Source organism: Arachis hypogaea, chromosome 7 (genome assembly GCF_003086295.3).
Source record: "Arachis hypogaea cultivar Tifrunner chromosome 7, arahy.Tifrunner.gnm2.J5K5, whole genome shotgun sequence".
NCBI lineage: Eukaryota > Viridiplantae > Streptophyta > Magnoliopsida > Fabales > Fabaceae > Arachis > Arachis hypogaea.
In genome coordinates, this window is record NC_092042.1 from 53,894,463 (window position 1) to 53,912,597 (window position 18,135).

The 18,135-nt window shown below is 31.1% G+C and overlaps 2 protein-coding genes across 7 annotated transcripts; both read left to right on the plus strand.

Annotated features, from left to right (window-relative positions):
- Positions 1–361: 361 nt before the first annotated feature.
- LOC140174491 (uncharacterized) lies at positions 362–5,611 on the plus strand. 4 transcript variants are annotated; one of them, XM_072199488.1, is made up of 12 exons: positions 362–806; positions 921–1,270; positions 1,651–1,703; positions 2,112–2,179; positions 2,300–2,358; positions 2,877–2,979; positions 3,206–3,332; positions 3,622–3,838; positions 4,107–4,349; positions 4,835–4,918; positions 5,007–5,099; positions 5,185–5,611. In XM_072199488.1, exons 8-12 carry the CDS (start codon positions 3,794–3,796, stop codon positions 5,461–5,463), a joined length of 744 nt encoding a protein of 247 aa, XP_072055589.1. In that variant the 5' UTR covers positions 362–806; positions 921–1,270; positions 1,651–1,703; positions 2,112–2,179; positions 2,300–2,358; positions 2,877–2,979; positions 3,206–3,332; positions 3,622–3,793; the 3' UTR covers positions 5,464–5,611. The 4 variants fall into 4 exon arrangements, with proteins under 4 accessions (XP_072055589.1, XP_072055591.1, XP_072055590.1 ...); XM_072199490.1 differs by having other exon boundaries at positions 3,206–3,253; XM_072199489.1 differs by having other exon boundaries at positions 362–734.
- A 1,478-nt stretch (positions 5,612–7,089) lies between these two features.
- LOC112701475 (replication protein A 70 kDa DNA-binding subunit B) lies at positions 7,090–11,445 on the plus strand. Of its 3 annotated transcripts, XM_029287983.2 has the most exons (11): positions 7,102–8,301; positions 8,399–8,666; positions 8,767–8,863; positions 8,963–9,084; positions 9,194–9,278; positions 9,386–9,518; positions 9,650–9,804; positions 9,941–10,070; positions 10,184–10,372; positions 10,471–10,716; positions 10,865–11,445. In XM_029287983.2, exons 1-11 carry the CDS (start codon positions 8,152–8,154, stop codon positions 11,033–11,035), a joined length of 1,746 nt encoding a protein of 581 aa, XP_029143816.1. In that variant the 5' UTR covers positions 7,102–8,151; the 3' UTR covers positions 11,036–11,445. The 3 variants fall into 3 exon arrangements, with proteins under 3 accessions (XP_072055594.1, XP_072055593.1, XP_029143816.1); XM_072199493.1 differs by having other exon boundaries at positions 7,090–8,301; positions 8,767–9,084; positions 9,941–10,052; XM_072199492.1 differs by having other exon boundaries at positions 7,096–8,301; positions 8,767–9,084.
- Positions 11,446–18,135: the final 6,690 nt, after the last annotated feature.

Below are 18,135 nucleotides of genomic sequence, written 5' to 3' on the forward strand. Positions count from 1 at the left end.
ATATAATGGATAACGTTCCCTTTATTTAGTGCTATGTAATTGTTTCACCTTAATAACGTGTTCGGTTCATTATGTAGAAAATCGTTTTGAATTTGATTTTATATAATGAATAATGTTCCGTTCATTTAGTACTATACAATTGTTTCACCTTAATAATGTATTCGATTCATTATGCAGAAAGCTATTCAAAATTTGATTTTATATAATGACATTACTAGAAAATTAGTTATTACAGACGAATATTTCCGACGGAATTTATCCCACAGAAATACAGATAAAATTTCAGAGGGATTCTTTTGTAGGAAAATAAAAAAAAAATGAATTAGCATAAATTACCACAGAAAACTCGTGCCAGAAATCTGTGAGTCCCTCTGTCACGTGGAGCAGAATTGTTCTTCAAACTGTGATGATTGCCTCAAAATCTGCATCACCAACCCCCAATACTGCTATTATTCCCAACCACCGCCACCGCCACCGCCATCGATTCCTCCTCTCCCCTTAGACGATACATCAAACCATGGAAAGAGCCACGCGCTCTCGCGCTACTTGGTCCTTGCTCTCTCCGTTATCAGAGCTGCTTTCTTCGTTGTTATTTGTTGTGCAATCTTCGCGAGGATCTTCAGAAGGAGGAGAAGATCCTTATCGCCACTGTTGAATCTTCGAACATAGGATAATACGCGTGATGATTTCTTCGTTGATGAGGAGCACTGTCCTGTGGTGGACCACCCGATCTGGTATATTCGTACACCCTTTCGAGCTCTGTTAGCTGCAATTCTTATATTCCATCCGTACACTCTTTCAACAAGGTTTTTGCTTTTCTTAATTTAATTCTGTATTTATCTTGGTCTTGCTTGTTTAGGTTTATTAGGACTTATTCTTCTTTCTCTTGTGTTCTTTTGTGTGTATGAACTACTTTGCAGATTGATTGTTTTGTATGTAGCTTCTTCTTTCGTTTTATTGGTTTCATAGAGCTTCAAATTGGAAGGAGGCTTTACCTCCAGGGATTAAGGGATTCTGAGAGTCATGGATGTGATGTCGAAAACTCTTCGAGCTTGTTAAAGAACTTCCATGAGATGGATTCATCATCTGAAGATGAGGATCAGGGAACTCATCAATGTGATTCTGGTAGTTCCAAAGATAAAATTCCTCTTCATGAAAGTGTTGTGGAATCTTTAATGAATGGCCAACTGAATTTGCCTTTCTCTAAGGAGTTCTCGATGCCATCGGCGGTTCCATACCTGGGCGGCTGTGGAGAAGCTTACTATTGCAGGTAAGGTTGTAGTTGTTTGAAATGATGTAGGGTGTATAATGCTTTTGTTTTGTAATTTTTCCTACTTGGGAATAGAAGTAAATGAGTGCTATGAAAGTCCTGTGAAAATTTTTTTGTAAATAATGTATGTTAACTTGAGTTCTAAAAGCAAATTGTCATGAAGGGAAAATGAAATATGATACTTCTGGTGATTCAAATAGCTATAATGCCTCTCTTCTTTTGGAAGCTTTGAGGCCTATATCTTGTGACAAAGTGTTCTCTTTCAAGTCTTTAAGGTTTCATATATGTTTGATTTGCACTACGTTACTTATGTGGCATGATTGTTGAAATTGAAACATTTCACCAATTGAAACATTTCTTTTTTCTCCTTCTGTTTTAAGTTGAAGCGGTTCTTGAGCTCATCAGAAAACAAACCCAATTCACTGTTAAGCAGGTACCTATATATCAACCAACTCTTTTTTGTAAAATTGACAACATCATCCATCTTGAATATGTTGTACAAGGACGTTCAATTGCTTCTGGTTCTCAAGCTAGGACTTTACAAATTCATTCAAAACGCTCGAAAAAACACATGTACATGAAACAGCATAAGAAAAAGGGATCATTAGATCTTCCTCAAGAGTTCCATAAGTAATTTTAATGTCTCTAAAGTATAATTCTTTTTAGCCTGTTGGTGTTAACTGTTATTATTTTAGTTCTGTGATCACGTGCATATTTATTATTCTGAATGAGATGTTGATTTCACTGACCTTTGGGATTCTTTGCTAGAGAAAAATAATGTTTCATCCAGTTGGGAATGATATTCTCCTTGTTCTTCAATAATTATTCACTTTGGTTACAGATTTAACATTTTCAAGCCAATGCGTGAAATGTGGAATGACTATATAGCGAAGCTTCTTAAATCACTAGGTACTTGTTTTCCTCTGGTTTGTTGATCAATTAAATAGTTTCTCCAAGGATGGGAGGAACAATTGATTTAATTGTTTCTTCGCTTGTAGCTGTTATAACCATTAACTGTCAACATTTCAGGATAAATCAATTGGCTCAATGTCTCCTTGGTGTAGATCTACATGGTGCTTTTATTCTAGGTTTGAGAACTCTCTTTATTTTTCAGTTAGTTATGAACTCAATGTTCTGCTGTCAGAAATTCAAAATTGCTAAAACATGTTTTTATTACCTGGTACTGTTCTCATTTTTGTGGCAGTTAATGTGTTACTGTTAATTATGTTGACTTCAAGGGCAGTTATATTGTTGCTAATTTGATATTACATTTATTTTCATCTAACTAATTGGGTCTTATGTATATTGTTACTATGTCTTAAAAATCGTGTTAAAATAGTGTTTGCTGCTAAGGTTATTATCCAAGCCTATGTTTTATTTTCTTAGGAAGAGCTTATGAAGTTCAGTTGAAGCAGTTGCATGCAATTGAAAAAAAATATGTTGTTTGGACTTTCTAATTAAATGAATCAAATTTCTAAAGGTCGCCGGTGCCTGTTGTTGAATATGAGTAATTCTTTTTTTATAATAATAAATGTTGAAGCTCTTGGGTCAATCTCCCAATATGTAGTTATCTGCTGACTGTACTATATTTATGTATGTATTGCAGTTGTGGAGTGTAAAATCATCCATTTTACTGGAACTTGTGGCATCATGATTCGTGAAACTGCAGAAGCATTTGGGATAATTATCTTGAGACTCCATAGGCACCGGTACATATTATTCTCTTCTTTCTGCAAATTACAAAGCTTTTTAACCGTTATCATCAATAAATTAAACTACATGGACTCTTTTCTATTCTCACACATGCTACAGCTAGGTAATTTTGTTATCGGTTCTTTTTTTTCTTTTTTGGCTAATGAAAAATATTTCATGGATTTGAATTTTGGAAATTGGCATATATTTTTGGTTGAATCTTGGTGCTTATTTTCTATTCAGATGCAACAAAGAGAAAACAGTGTCCAGTCATTTGAGAAGCTTCGCCAGGTTAGCTCCTTTTGCTGGTTTTGGTTCTTAGGTATCTGGAAGTCAGTTAGATGAGCTTGAAGTGTTTTCTCTGTTGAAGGTACTATGTTGCATTTATGTGTTTTTTACGTAGCAATTTTTCAACAGTCATACATGTTTATGTTTTACCATTTTGATTCTCATCATAACTTGTGGAAGCTATGGATTAAATTATATGGTTCATATGATCATTTAGCTTCTAAAAATGTTCAGAGTTGTTGCGGTTTACCAGAAGTTGTAGCTGTTCGAAAGTTGTTTTATTTTTACCTTTCAGATTGAAATATATACATGTATTCCTTTGCAGTATATATTACCTGAAAAACTTACGTTAATTCTTTCTTCCTAAATAGGTTAGACGGAACCTTGAACAAGCTAAGAGCTTGGTGCAGGCTGTGATCAAGATATGATGTTCAAGTAGTTTCTGAGAGTTTGCCTATTCTACAATATGTATATCCTTTAGCAATCATACATGTTTTCTTGGTATATGATTGTCACCAGAGGGAGGAGAAAAAGAGAGAAGTAATGGATAATGAAGTTATGCTGCAGAGGATACAAATAAAGTATAAGGTACTTGCATTATTCTTCCCACGTGCTTTCTTACATCTGTCCTTACTAGAAGATGGTGTAGTATGGTGGTTGCCATTCATTGTGAGGCCAAAGCAAAACTATGCCATTTCCTTTCCTATTATGTTTATGGGGCAACAATAAATGGAATATGGAGGCTGTATAAAGCTCTAGTTTTAAAACTCTTGCATTTAATCTCAATGTATTGTTGCACCAATTCCTGAAGTAGTTTCAGGCAACTTATGAACTAATGAGTGATTCCATATCTCAGCATGAAACCAAATTTTCGGAAGACAGCGTAGCGCTCTCAAGACTCGCTCCCTACTCTTCAAAGTTTGTTTCAAGTGAGGAGGAGTTCTTTGAGTCAGATATGATGACTAGCCATCCTCATTCAAGGCCTTCAGTAGTACAGATTCATCCTTTATATGATGCCAACCCAGCCATGCTTCCTGCAGCTTTTTCAAAGCAAGAGTTTAGGAGGCAACATGTTCCACAAGGCTGGCCTCAAAAGTTGGTAATATACTGGTTTCTTTGCCCTATTTTTTGCAGTGTCCTCTTCTCCTTCCTTGTTTTGGTATTTATCTTTTGTGTGAGATTATCCATGATAATTTCACACTTTTTTATGAATTTAATTTGGTGTACATCATTGTATAAAAGTTTCTAAACAAATATTTAATTATGCGTTGCCACATTATAGAAGTAGTATGTGATTGATAATAATAGTGTGAAACTCTTATATTAACAAAGCATTGAAGTTAAGGTGCTTTTCTTTTGTGTGGTATATTGGTATCTAGAGTTAGACTGTTGTATTCTTAGGTTTCTGTTTTGTACTTCTCACCTCTTATTTTTAGCAATTAGCATAATCCTTTTTACCTATGGGAAAAAAGGCGTGATTTTCTTTAGATTTTGGAAAATTTGATTAAGATTTGAATGCTCTAGATAGCTGAAAAAGTTGAAGAAGTTACTCTGGAAGAATTAATTTGGCATTTTTGTGTGCAGGCTCTACATGTTGGGTTTCTTGGAGATAAGGGAGGTAACACAATTGATGTTCATTGGTACAAACAGAAGCAAAATCTTCACCATGTTAGTCCTAATTCTCATATCAAATACAAGAACGTGATCTATCATATATTTTACTATATAGAAGCTAAATTTTATTGATATCATGCAGATTTGGGATGATACCATAATTAAGACAGCAGAAGAAAGATTCGATGGTTCTGAGATAGGCGACTTCATCAATGCCATTCAAAAAAACATTACGGTATTTTGTTTTATGCAAAAGCTAGATGCTGTCTGTGGTCTTAATTTAATAAGTTTAATGTTTATTTCACAATTTTCTGACACAGAAAGAATGGGATTGGGATTTCGAAGTTAAAGGATGGGAAAAACCTGCAATTCCAATCAGACATGCCCAGGTATGTATGTCCCAGGTCAGTGCCAAGGACAAGAGTTGCATACCACATAGTAACGTGCTCAAGAATCAGCAAATTACTTTTCCTTTGGTGATCAACTCTTCTAAATCGAAACCTATCAGGTGTAAGAAGAATTCATGCACATATGGCCGATGGATGCTGATTCATGTCCATTTTTTGAGAAAGAATAGAATTCAGTTAATCTTTTTGTAATATATGTAAAATTGTGTAAAATTTAGTATGGTTGAACAATATACTTAGGATTATAGTTGATAATACACTTTGTTTATGTTTTGAATTATATTGACTTGCTTGTTTATAATAATTTTCTTTTAGTTTTATAATACTATGAATTTGTTTATTTTTTGTGATATTATAAATATTCGAATACAAATTAGATAAAAATTTGTATTAAATTTATATTTATTTTGTCTGAAAACAAGTTTATTTTGTAATTGGAAAAAATTCTATTTTAGCTTACTGACAGATTTTACAGACAGATTTTCTGTCTGTAATTAGAGTAGGAGATGATTTTTTAAAGTTCAAATTACAGATGAAAAATCGGTCGAAAAATCTGTCTGTAATTACAGACAAAAAATCTGTCGAAAAATATGTCTGTAATTACAGACGAAAAATCCGTCTGTAATTACAGACGAAAAATCTGTCGGAAAGTTCGTCGTCTTCGGAAAATAGATGAAAAATTTACAGAGGAAAAATCCATTGGTAACTGGTAAAAATTCATTGATAATTTTCTGACGGAAAAAAAAATTCGTCGGTAAATAATTTTCGACGAGGCTTTTATAGAGGGATAAAATCCGTCGGTAACAAAAAATCTGTCCTGTCTGTATTAAGTCATTTTCTAGTTGTGTGGATAATATTCCATTCATTTAGTACTATACAATTGTTTCACCTTAATAACATTTTCGGTTCATTATGAATTGAATTGAATTGATAATATAACAACTGAGTTTTTGAAAATTAAATAATGAATTATTCATGATTTATTATATTTATTGAAAATTTTATTTAAAAAAATTATTTTTCTAAAAATAATTAAATTAAAATTCTATGATATTTTGAATCTAAAATTCATTAAGATGTTTAAATAATTTTTATTGTAATAAAATAATTTGAAAATTATTATTATTATTATTATTATTATTATTATTATTATTATTATTATTATTATTATTATTATTATTATTATTATTATACTTCTTTTTTCTTTGGTCGAAGACCATTAAGAAAATAGTATGAACATTATATAATAAAAGTATATAATAAAATTATAATAATAAAAGCTATATATAATTCCTTTCATACAATAAAATATATATTTAATATTATAATTTTACAATACTATACGTTTGTGTTCCTCAAGTTAAAGCGGTTATATATCTTTTAAACTAGTAAACTAGGAAGAGCACAAGCTGACATGGAATTTTCCTATAATTTAGATTTTTTGTAAAATTATTTTTAACACAAGTTTCATCTCAGTTTTATATCTATGTATCTAATTATGTATCTATTTGTAGTGTAGGTCTTAGGTTTCAATCACTACCAATTATATTTATAGGTTTTAGTAGGGTTGGTAATTTTTTTAGGCTTTAATGTATACAAAAAAAGTAGTGGATATGACATTTCATTATATTTGGCCCACACTTCATGTTTTTGTGCTTGTGTATACAGATCAAAAAGATTAAAGGCCCTCATTTCAGAAAAATATGGTTACAAGCTTAAAAAAAAAAAGACCAAATTAGGTTTTAAAAAAAATCAAAATAAAAAGAATCCAATCTATTATAAAGGTGAGGTAATAAAAGTGAACTATACCAGAAGATAACGTTGTATTGAAAAAGAGTGGCTAGGGTTAAATATTAGGAATGAGAAGGGTTACATAGGTGTGCTCTTTGATGCAGAAATCTCAGGACTTAGATGTTCAATTCATCGATTGTTTACTTATATTTTTCTCTCTGATATATTTTCGTTTATTTCATTGGAAGATTATTCATGATTTTATTTTTAGGGTATGGTTCGTAGCATTTAGATATTTTTTTGGTATCATGTAGAAGTGGTTTTGGTGATTGGTGGTTGTTTGGTTTTTCCCAAAATCTGGATTTGTATTCTGACAAGAGATGGGATTTGTGATTGTAAATCTGATGTCATTGATTCTGTAGATTTTTTCTTTTTTTTTTTTTAAATTCGAATTTTTTCATTTATTTCATTGGAAGATTATTCATGATTTTGTTTTTAAGATGTGGTTTGTAGCATTCAGATATTTGTGATGTATGACGTAGAAGTGGTTTTGGTAATTGGTGGTTGTTTGATTTTCTCCCAAAATCTGGATTTCAATTCTGACAAGTGATAAGGTTTGTGATTGTATATCTAGTGTCATTGATCCTGTAGATTTCTTCTTTTATTTTTTTTTTATTTTTAAATTCGATTTTTTTTAATTATACATCATGTAAATGCTTTATGATTTTCATTTCATCTTTCTTTGCTTGTGTCTTCTCTATAGAATGAAGGCTTATTTGATTTGATGTTTGATAGAGATTTTTTATGGAGATGTGAGATGTGTGAATGTGGAGTAGTTGGTGGTTGTCAGTATAAACTTCTGTGATATCAAAAATGGTAGTTTCCTTATCACATCATTTCTTTTTCCAAGAAAACCCTAAATTAGTCTATGAGAAACCTCAGTTCTTTTTGGATTTGCAAGGTGAAAAATCTTTACTTCCCCCCATTTTGCTAAAAAAATTGAATTCAAATTTGAAACTATTCATCTAGCGTTGTCTATAAAAGAGGGTTGAAGTGGTAAGAGTAGTGCAGATCATTGGCTTTGTTCATCTTTCACATATCTTCATATTGTTGTTGTTTTCTTTTCTACAAGTGTTTTAGTACGCTCAAATGAGTCCATCTTTTGATGCTATTAGCAAGATAGTTCCTCCAAGAGAGGCTTGGAGGCTTAAAGTGAGGGTAATTAGGGCTTGGATTGTTCCAAGCTTTGGAAATCCAGATTCTCCAAATTCAATGGAGCTCATTTTGGTGGATGAAAATGTTAGTGATTTTATTTGTAGTTTATTTTGAGTTAGCATATTGTTGATATTTCTTTAGTTGCTGACTAATATGTATTCTTATTTTTTATTATTTATAGTCAAACAAAATCCAGGCCACTATAAGGAAGCAACTTATCAACAGGTTTAAAGATAATATTATTGAAGGGAATTGCTACAAGATGTGCTATTTCTCTGTTGTTCCAAATCATGGCTCTTATAGAGCTACAAAACATGAGTTTAAGCTTACCTTCCTCTTCCGAACAATAGTAACAACTTTACCAGATGATATCATACCAAGAGTCTGTTTTACTCTATATCCTTTTGAGGAGATATTGCAAATGAGTCAAGATCATGATTATTTAGTTGGTGAGTGGTTCTGTATTTCTTTTCCATTATTGAGATTATGTGTTGTTGATCCTGTTATATATTATTCTACTTTTTTGCGGTTTTTTTAATGTACTTGCAGATGTTATTGGGTTGCTGACTTTAGTTGGAGAGGAAAAAAGTTATGATAAAGATGGAAAAACAATCAAGATGGTTGTTGTGGAGCTTTCTTCTCAAAAGTTCGTTGCTTCATTACTTTCTTATTTCAGCATATGGTTTTCATTTATTTTTTGTTTTATCTATTTTTTATGTTACAATTTGTTGTGTTTTATTTGTAGGATGGTGCTTAGGTGCGCCCTGTTTGGAGAATATGTGGATCAACTAAATCATTTTCTTTCTTCTGGTTATGTTGAACAACCAGTAGTGATTCTTCAACTTGCCAAAGTTAAGCTTTTTCGAGGTACTGTTGTTGAATATTGTATTATCATGATTTTTTTAAACTCTTTTCTTACATTGTTGGTATAAGATTTTTTTGGAAAGGTTGCTAACATTTTTTTCCTCTTTTTTAGGGCAACCTGGGTTACAAAATGTCATGAAAGCAACAAAAATATATCTTAATCCTGACTTGGCAGCTGTTGTTGATTTCAGGAAGAGGTTTGTGTAGTACTATTTTTCATATATTTAGTTTTATTTATTTTTTATGTATGTTTGAATATGCTGAAAAAAGCATTAAGATTGTTCCTTCATTGTCATTTTGTTAGCGTGGTAGAACAAGGGATAAATGGGACCCAGCCACTGTTTATTGCTAATGAAGGAAAAACTATCTCATTGGAAGATGACTTCATGAGGTTGACTAAGAAATCTACAATAGATGAGTTGCAAGAAAACAAGGAGGTTAAAATTTTTTTTTTTATCTGATTTGTAGTTATTTGTTTTCGTTCTTGATTATTAAATCCTTTGAAACTTTGATTCTTAAATTTTTATGGTTTTTTATGCATTTGGCTTCTATTTTCTATGTTTTTTAGGATGGAACCTTTGTCATTTTAGGTACTATCACTGATGTTGTAGAAGAGGGGTGCTGGTGGTATTCTACCTGTGTTTGTGGGAAGACAGTACATCCTGAATCTGGTGTTTACTTTTGTGATATGTGCATGCATCATGTGACAAATGTGATCCCAAGGTTCTGTCATGTTACATTCTTGTTTTTTTTATTTACTTTGTAATTTTTATTTATGAGTAATCTGGTCTTTTAATGTGTTGAATAGACCTTTTTCATTTACTACTATCTTTTATGATCGTAGTTCATTCTTTTGTAGGTATAGGCTCAAGGTAGTTGTATCAGATGAAACTGGACAGGGTATATTTGTCCTCTTTGATCGTGAAACAACCTATTTGGTTAAAAAAACATGTGGTGACCTATTTAATGAGGTACATAAAGATTCAAAGGTGTGTCAGATTTGTCTTTCTCTGTTTTAATGAAAGAAAAGCAGAAAGTAGTTTATTGGTTTTGTTCAAAATGGTTTTTTTATTGATGGTTGCATTTATTTCTTTCTTTGTAGGTTCTCTGTGGGGATGACTACCCTATCATTTTTAGAAATTTGGAGGGTAAAAAAGTCTTGCTGAAAGTGGATACTAAGTCTCTTGGTGTTGATAGATATTTTGGAACTTTTCGTGTGAAGAGGATTTGTGATGATGCTGCAATTATTTCAATGTTTGAACTTGCTCAGACTGAGATAACACCTTTGAAGGTACTTAATTTATTTATAGGTGCCATGTTTCATTTTTTTGTCGCAGTCCTTTGATATCTATCTTTCCTCTTTTGTGCCTTTTGTCTTATTATTTAAAGGATGCACCTGTTCCTGTGTTTGGTCCTGAGTTGGGTGAAACTTCTAATACAAAATGTTTAGAGAATACTGTCATGTCATCTTTTCTTCAAAAAGAAGCAAATGTTGCTGGACTTGATGATATACACTTAGATATGGAAGGTGTTAAGGAGGTTGATATTCAAGATCATTCTGTTGATAGTGATGAAAATGTAGTGCTGTCGGATGATATTGGCTCACTTATTCGGTCTGATGTTGATGAAACTCAGGTGATACTCGATTTATTGCTTGATTTTTAATAATTCTTATTCATCATTATAATTAGTTTTCTGTGGAGTTTCAATAGGTTTTCATCTAATTGGGTGATCCTCTTTTTTTTTGGGTGCTTTCCTTTTTTTGTTTTATTTTCTTGTGTAGGATTTGCTCTCACACCTTTTAGATGACTCAAGGAAAGTTAATGTGCCTAATGTTGTTCCCAAAGATGCAGTATTTTTAAAGGTGAAGAGGAATCTTGAGGCTGATTTTGATAAGGAACTTGAGGATACTGTTGCTCATTGCTCTAAAATAATCAAGATTGAAGATAGTTAAGATGGGTGTTTATGGATGAAAGCTAGCTGCTGTCTTAGTTCTATGAAGTTAGATTTATGTAATAGGTTTTATCTTTGTTATGGTGAATTATGTATGAAGTTTATTAATCTTCCTCTTTTTTTGAGGTGTGTCCAACTGCTAGGAGAGTCATCTTTGTTCCTCTTTCTTTTTTGGAAGAACTTTTGCGTTTTGAAGTTCTACAATGTTCAAGCAGATTAGTGGTTCTTTTGTCCTAGGTGTTATATTTATCTTTTTTGTTTCAAAGAGAATATGTGCTACATTAAAATCTGCTTTGCTAGATATTGGACACAGTGTCATATAGTTGGAGGAGTGTAAATATAAGTCATAGTGTGGATGTATATGTCCATTGTTGTGAATTTCAGTAATGAATGTAGTTCTTATGATATTAATTATAATATGCAGCAGCTTTATTAATTTGCATTGTATGATGATAATTATTTATTTTTAAAATTCAATTTACCGATAATTGACATTGAATATCAAATATGATAATTACTTTAGAGTTCGCCAATGTTTAACTATACAATGATTTTTAATTAAATATTTTTTTGCCAAATACAAATAGCAATGTGGCAATTATTTTAAACAATTAATTTTTTTTAAATAAGATAAAAGGATATGAAGAAGACATCTAACTCTTTTAGATATACAGATATATATCGATACATGCGTAAGGAGAGACATAGAGAGAGAGTTATTTTCATTGTTCATGAGTGCGTTTTAAGTAGATTAGATTGCTGCTGCTAAATAGTTATATCATTCTTTGGAACTTACTTTTTTTGTGGAGGTCAGTATTGTATTTTTTTTATTCATCATGCCTACTGATTTTGCTTTGGCAAGGTTGAATAGGATAAATATTTTGAAGAGGAAAAAAGCATTCAAGTTACAACAAAGAGGAGGTGTGTTATTGCAAGTTTTTTCTTTTTGATTTTTTATGTAGTTTTATTAGTGATAAAATTTTATATTAGTTAATGTTGTGGTTCATAAATTTTTTCGTCCAATTTATTGTTGGTTTCTTATGCAGTTACTAAGGCAAGAGTTGTAACTCAAGCAACTCAATTTAATTATTGTAAGTGTTTGTAATTTGATTAAATATATTGTTTTAAATGTGCATGATCCAACATTTTTTTGTTTTTGTTAATTTATTATAATCTTTTTCAATATTTCTAGCTAGCTGTCTTCCAACAAGTTCATCTATTACTATGTCAGGTAGTATTATAGTAAAATTTAAAAAATTTACATATATTATATTTATTTATTTTCATTAAATATAATAATTTATAATTTTCTTTCTGATTAGGATTTTTTTTAAATTGTCATTTTATTAACAGATGTAATTGATCCTTCCATAAGTATTAGACCTATAGAAGATGATATTGCTGATCATCCGTTATTTGCACAAAGTGAAATCCAAGGTTATATTAATTCTTTATTTATTTATTTATTAAATTGAAGTTTTAAAATAATTTATTTCATATTTTTTTTCTTTTAGAATGTCTTGATATCGGTGATCCTGATTGTGCATGTGTTTGGTGTGGAGCTGTTTTTTGGTATTTAGAACGTGTTGAAAAAGATTCAAGACAAAATCAGCCTATATTTTCTGTGTGCTGTGCTAAAGGGAAGGTTCAATTACCGTTCTTACAGAGAGCACCAGATTTATTGGTTAATTTAATTAATGGTACCGATGCAAAGAGCCAATATTTTCAAAAGAATATACGATCATACAATAGTATGTTTGCATTCACATCATTTGGAGGTAAAGTTGTTAGTTCTATTAACAATGGTCAGGGTCCACCCCAATTTATTGTTAGTGGACAAAACTATCATAGAATTGGTAGTTTATTACCCTCAGATGGTGAAAGACCTAAGTTTGCACAACTCTACATTTACGACACAGTGCATGAAGTTAATAATCGACAAAGCATTTTTAGGTATGTTTTTGTTTAAATATTAGCGCAATGAATATTATAAGATTGTTATTATTATTCATTTATTCTATAAATTTCTATAATTTTGTTTATTTTTTCAGCCATGGATCAGATGTGGATACAGAATTGATTGTTAGTCTAATACATATGATTGATGAACATAATGTGGTAGCAAAGTCATTTCGAAGAGTTAGAGGATTCTATGAGGATCACCGATCAGAAATTTTTAGTCTTAGATTGTTCTCTCATAGATCTTTTGATCGAAGAACATATAATTCTCCCTCTTGTGATGAGATTGCTGCTTTGATTGTTGGTGATTTTGATAGTTCAGATCAAGGGCGAGATATTATTCTTCGATCTATAGATGGCCAATTGAAGCGAATTTATGAAACTCATCCTGTATACTGGCCATTACAATATCCTTTGCTTTTTCCCTATGGTGAAGATGGTTTTGAGAATAATATACCTTATAGAGGTGTTCGAACTATAAATGTGCGTGGAAGAAGAACTAAAGTTTCTCTGCGGGAGTTCATATGTTTTCGGTTACAAATTAGAGAGACAGAAGAAAGCATTATTCATAAAGCTAGAAGATTGTTTCAACAGTTTGTTGTTGATAGTTTTTCGATGGTCGAGTCACAACGACTTTATGAGATACGGAAGAAACAAAGTACTATACGTGGAGAATTTTTGAGTGGAATTGAAGAAGCTATGCAGCATGGAGATACAGAAGCTTCCTCAATTGGTACACGTGTTATTTTACCTTCTTCTTTCACTGGTGGTAGAAGATATATGTTTAACAATTGTCAAGATGCTATGGCAATTTGTAAGCATTTTGGTTATCCGGATCTATTTATGACAATGACGTGCAATCCAAATTGGCCTGAATTTCAAAGATATACGAGTGTTGATGGTATTCCAATTGCTGAGCGTCCAGATATTTCATGTCGAGTTTTTCATGCGAAAATGAAGTGTTTATTAGAAGATTTGAAAAGTGGTGTTTTCTTTGGGCCACTTAATGCAGGTATGTGCACCTGTCTCATTTTTTCATTGATTCTTGTTTTTTTTTCTAAAACTAATGTTTTTTCTTGTCTAATCTCTTTTTTCAGGAATGTATACAATTGAATTTCAAAAGAGAGGATTGCCGCATGCACATATTTTGCTTTGGCTTGATGGGAGGAGTAGATTGCAATCAAGTGAAATAATAGATGAATTGATATGTGCGGAACTGCCTAATCCTGCAAAATATCCTCTGCTTTATGATGTGGTAACAAAATTTATGATTCATGGTCCGTGTGGTCAACTTCGGTTTAATTCTCCTTGCATGCAAGATGGTAGATGTTCTAAGTTTTATCCTAAGCAGTTTGTTAATGAAACTTACTTTGATCAAGAAGGATATCCCATATATAAACGGCGTGATCTTGGTGTGACCTATAAAACATATGGTGTTGAAGTTGATAATAGATTTGTTGTGCCATATAATCCGCTACTTTTGATGAAGTATCGTGCTCATATTAATTTGGAGTTTTGTAACAAATCGAATGTTATTAAATATTTATTCAAATATGTTAATAAAGGTCCTGATCGCGTAACAGCAACATTGGGTAATAGTAATATTGGGAATCAACACTCTCACGCAATTGATGAGATTAGAGAATACTTTGATTGTCGGTACTTATCTCCATGTGAGTCTATTTGGAGGCTTTTTGCTTATGATATTCATCATCGGTGGCCATCTGTTCAAAGGTTAAGTTTTCATTTACCGAAAGAGCAACATGTTATTTTTGATGATCGTGACTCAATAAGCTCAGTTTTAGTCAGGAATAGAGATTTGGTTACTATGTTTATTGCTTGGATGTTAGCTAACAGGACCTATTCGGAGGGAAGACATTTAACATATGTTGAGTTCCCACAACATTTTGTTTACATTGTTGACAATAGAGAATGGAGACCACGACAAAGGGGATTTTCAGTAGGCAGGTTAAGTTTTGTTCCACCATCAACTGGTGAATTGTTTTATATGCGCCTATTACTAAATGTGCAAAGAGGTTGTACAAGCTTTAAGAGCCTTAGAACAGTTTGTGGCGTGACATATAATACATTTCAAGAAGCTTGTTCATCGTTGGGTTTGTTGACTGATGATAATGAATTCATTCAAGCTATTAAAGAAGCTGCTGAGTTAGGTACAGGTGCTCAACTTAGGCGATTATTTGGAACTTTATTATTATCAGGTTCAATGAGTAGGCCTTTCTCTGTTTGGAATCAAACTTGGATGTATTTATCTGAAGATATCCTTTATCATAGAAGACTCCAGTTACAATATCCAGGTATGAAAAGAAAATTTTATTCGTTGGAATAAAATTTTAAATAATTTTTTATATTTATTGTGTGATGTTATATTATAATTTAGATTTTTGTTTATAATAAGTAATAAAATATAAATTCCACTGTATGAATTTTTTTATAGGATTAAGAATGACATCTGAAGAGTTACAGAATTTTTGTTTGGTTGAGATTGAGAACCTTCTTCAAAATAATGGTAAATCTTTGAAGGATTATGCTGGAATGCCAGTTCCTAATGTTAACTCAATATCTCACTTTTCCAATTCTATGGTGGTGCGTGAATTGCAATATGATATCTCAGAAATGCAGAAGCAACATGATGCATATTTTCATCAATTGACAGTAGAACAGATGAGCATATATCATAGGGTTATTAATTGTGTTTCAAATAAAGAGCATGGTTTCTTTTTTGTGCATGGTTTTGGTGGTACGGGGAAAACATTTTTGTATAAAACATTGTCAACTAGATTGCGATCTGAGAGAAAGATTGTTATTAATGTTGCTTCAAGTGGTATTGCTTCTTTATTGTTACCAGGAGGTAAGACGACGCATTCTATGTTTAGTATTCCTATTGAATTGAATGAGGAATCAGTTTGTAGAATTAGAATCAATTCACAAAAGGCAGATTTAATTCGTCAAGCAGCTTTAATCATTTGGGATGAAGCTCCAATGACAAATAAGTTAGCATTTGAAGCTGTTGATAGAACTTTTCGAGATTTAATGAAGATTGTTTGTGCTTCCAATGAAAATTTAGTTTTTGGAGGGAAAGTCATTGTTCTAGGCGGAGATTTTAGACAAGTTTTACCAGTTATACCTAAAGGTTCACGTGCTGAAATTGTCATGGCTTCAATAAATTCTTCTTATCTATGGAAGCATTGTGAAGTGTTTAATTTGAGTAGGAATATGCGACTCGAGAGTGGTATTGAAAATTCAGATGTCGATGAGTTAAAATTATTCTCAGAGTGGATTCTTCAAGTTGGAGAAGCTCAATGTGGTATAATAATTAATGATAGACATTTTGTTCGTATTCCTTTAGATCTATCGATTCCTATTACTGATGATCCAATTCATGATATTGTTTCTGCAATATATCCAAATATCTCAGAGAATTCAGCTGATTCTAGATATTTTCAAGATAGAGCTATTCTTGCTGCGACTATTGAGATTGTTGAGGAAGTCAATGATCATATTGTTAATTTACTACCGGGGGAGATGACAGAATATTTGAGCTCAGATAGCATATGTGGCAGTGATGCAAATGTTGACATTGACATTGATTGGATCAATGTTGAATTTTTAAATCAGATCAGATGCTCTGGATTACCAAATCATTCTTTGAAGTTGAAAAAAGGTGTTCCTGTTATTTTATTGAGAAATATTGACCCTGCTGGTGGATTATGCAATGGTACTAGACTTATTGTTCACAGTCTTGGAAGAAATGTGATTACTGCAGATATTGTTTCTGGTAGTAATGTTGGGGATAGAGTATTCATTTCCCGAGTAAATTTGATTCCAAGTGATTCTGGTTTACCTTTCAAATTTCAACGTAGGCAGTTTCCACTGGCATTGTGCTTCGCAATGACAATTAACAAAAGTCAAGGTCAAACCTTATCAACTGTGGGATTATTTTTACGTCGTCCAGTTTTTTCACATGGGCAACTTTATGTGGCTATATCACGTGTGAGGTACAAAAAGGGATTGAAAATTTTATTGTGCGATGAGAATAGACCAGAGGACGACTTGACAGAAAATATAGTATTCACAGAAGTTTTCAATAAAATTTTCGGTAAGTTCTTTTATTTTCTCATTTGAATTTAATTATTAGTTTTCTATATTTTATATCTTATTTCATTGAATTTGTTGTTAAATCCTACTAAATTGTCAAATGATATAATTGAATTTATATTTTTATATTGTAATTATAATGTTATTATAAAATAAATAATTGTAAAAAAATCTTTAAATAAAGGTTACTATATATTTTATTTTACTTTTGTAACATTACGAGTGTATTTGGTTTAGTGTTTTGAGTTTTAAATTCAACTTTAGTTTTGTTGAAAGCTTCTTTTTTTATTTTTAAATACAAACATGCCTTTAGTCTAGCTTATGTTTACCTGAAAATAAAAATTCTAAGTTTTGTATTCACTTTTTATTATTAAACTATTAATTAAAGAAATTTATTTTATATTTATCACTTTTCTCATCATGGTTTATACAATGAATTTTGTTGTTTTTTTTCTTTTTATAACTATGTCTCTAATACTCCCTGATGCAGAATTATTATTTTTTGGTTATGTGAGTTTCCTTTCTTTATTGTTCTTTTTATTTATTTTTGTATGGAGGTCTTTTTTTAAACTTTGTAATGTAATTCTATTAATTTCATTAGACAAACCAAATTAAATAAAATAAATTTTTCTAGAAGTAATATTAGAATCATAAGTACTAAAAAATTATAGCCAAAAGAGTACTAAAAAGTACTGAGAATATTAGAAAAAGAGTATTAAAATTTATTTAAATATGTAAAATAAAATGAAAATATTGTATAAAATAATTATTTAAATTTATGTCTTTTTCAATAATTTTTTTTATCTAAAATAACATTTACTTGACCAAGGACACATTCAGAAATTTTTTGAACAGGGAATCGAAAATTAAATATTTAATAATATTTATATAATTAATATTGTCTTATATAATTGATGATATTATTTTTTTATTTTTTAAAAAAATTATTAATAAATGCTATATTGAAACAGAAATTTCTACTAAAAACTAATTTTTATATTTGATATCATTCATAATAACAAAAAT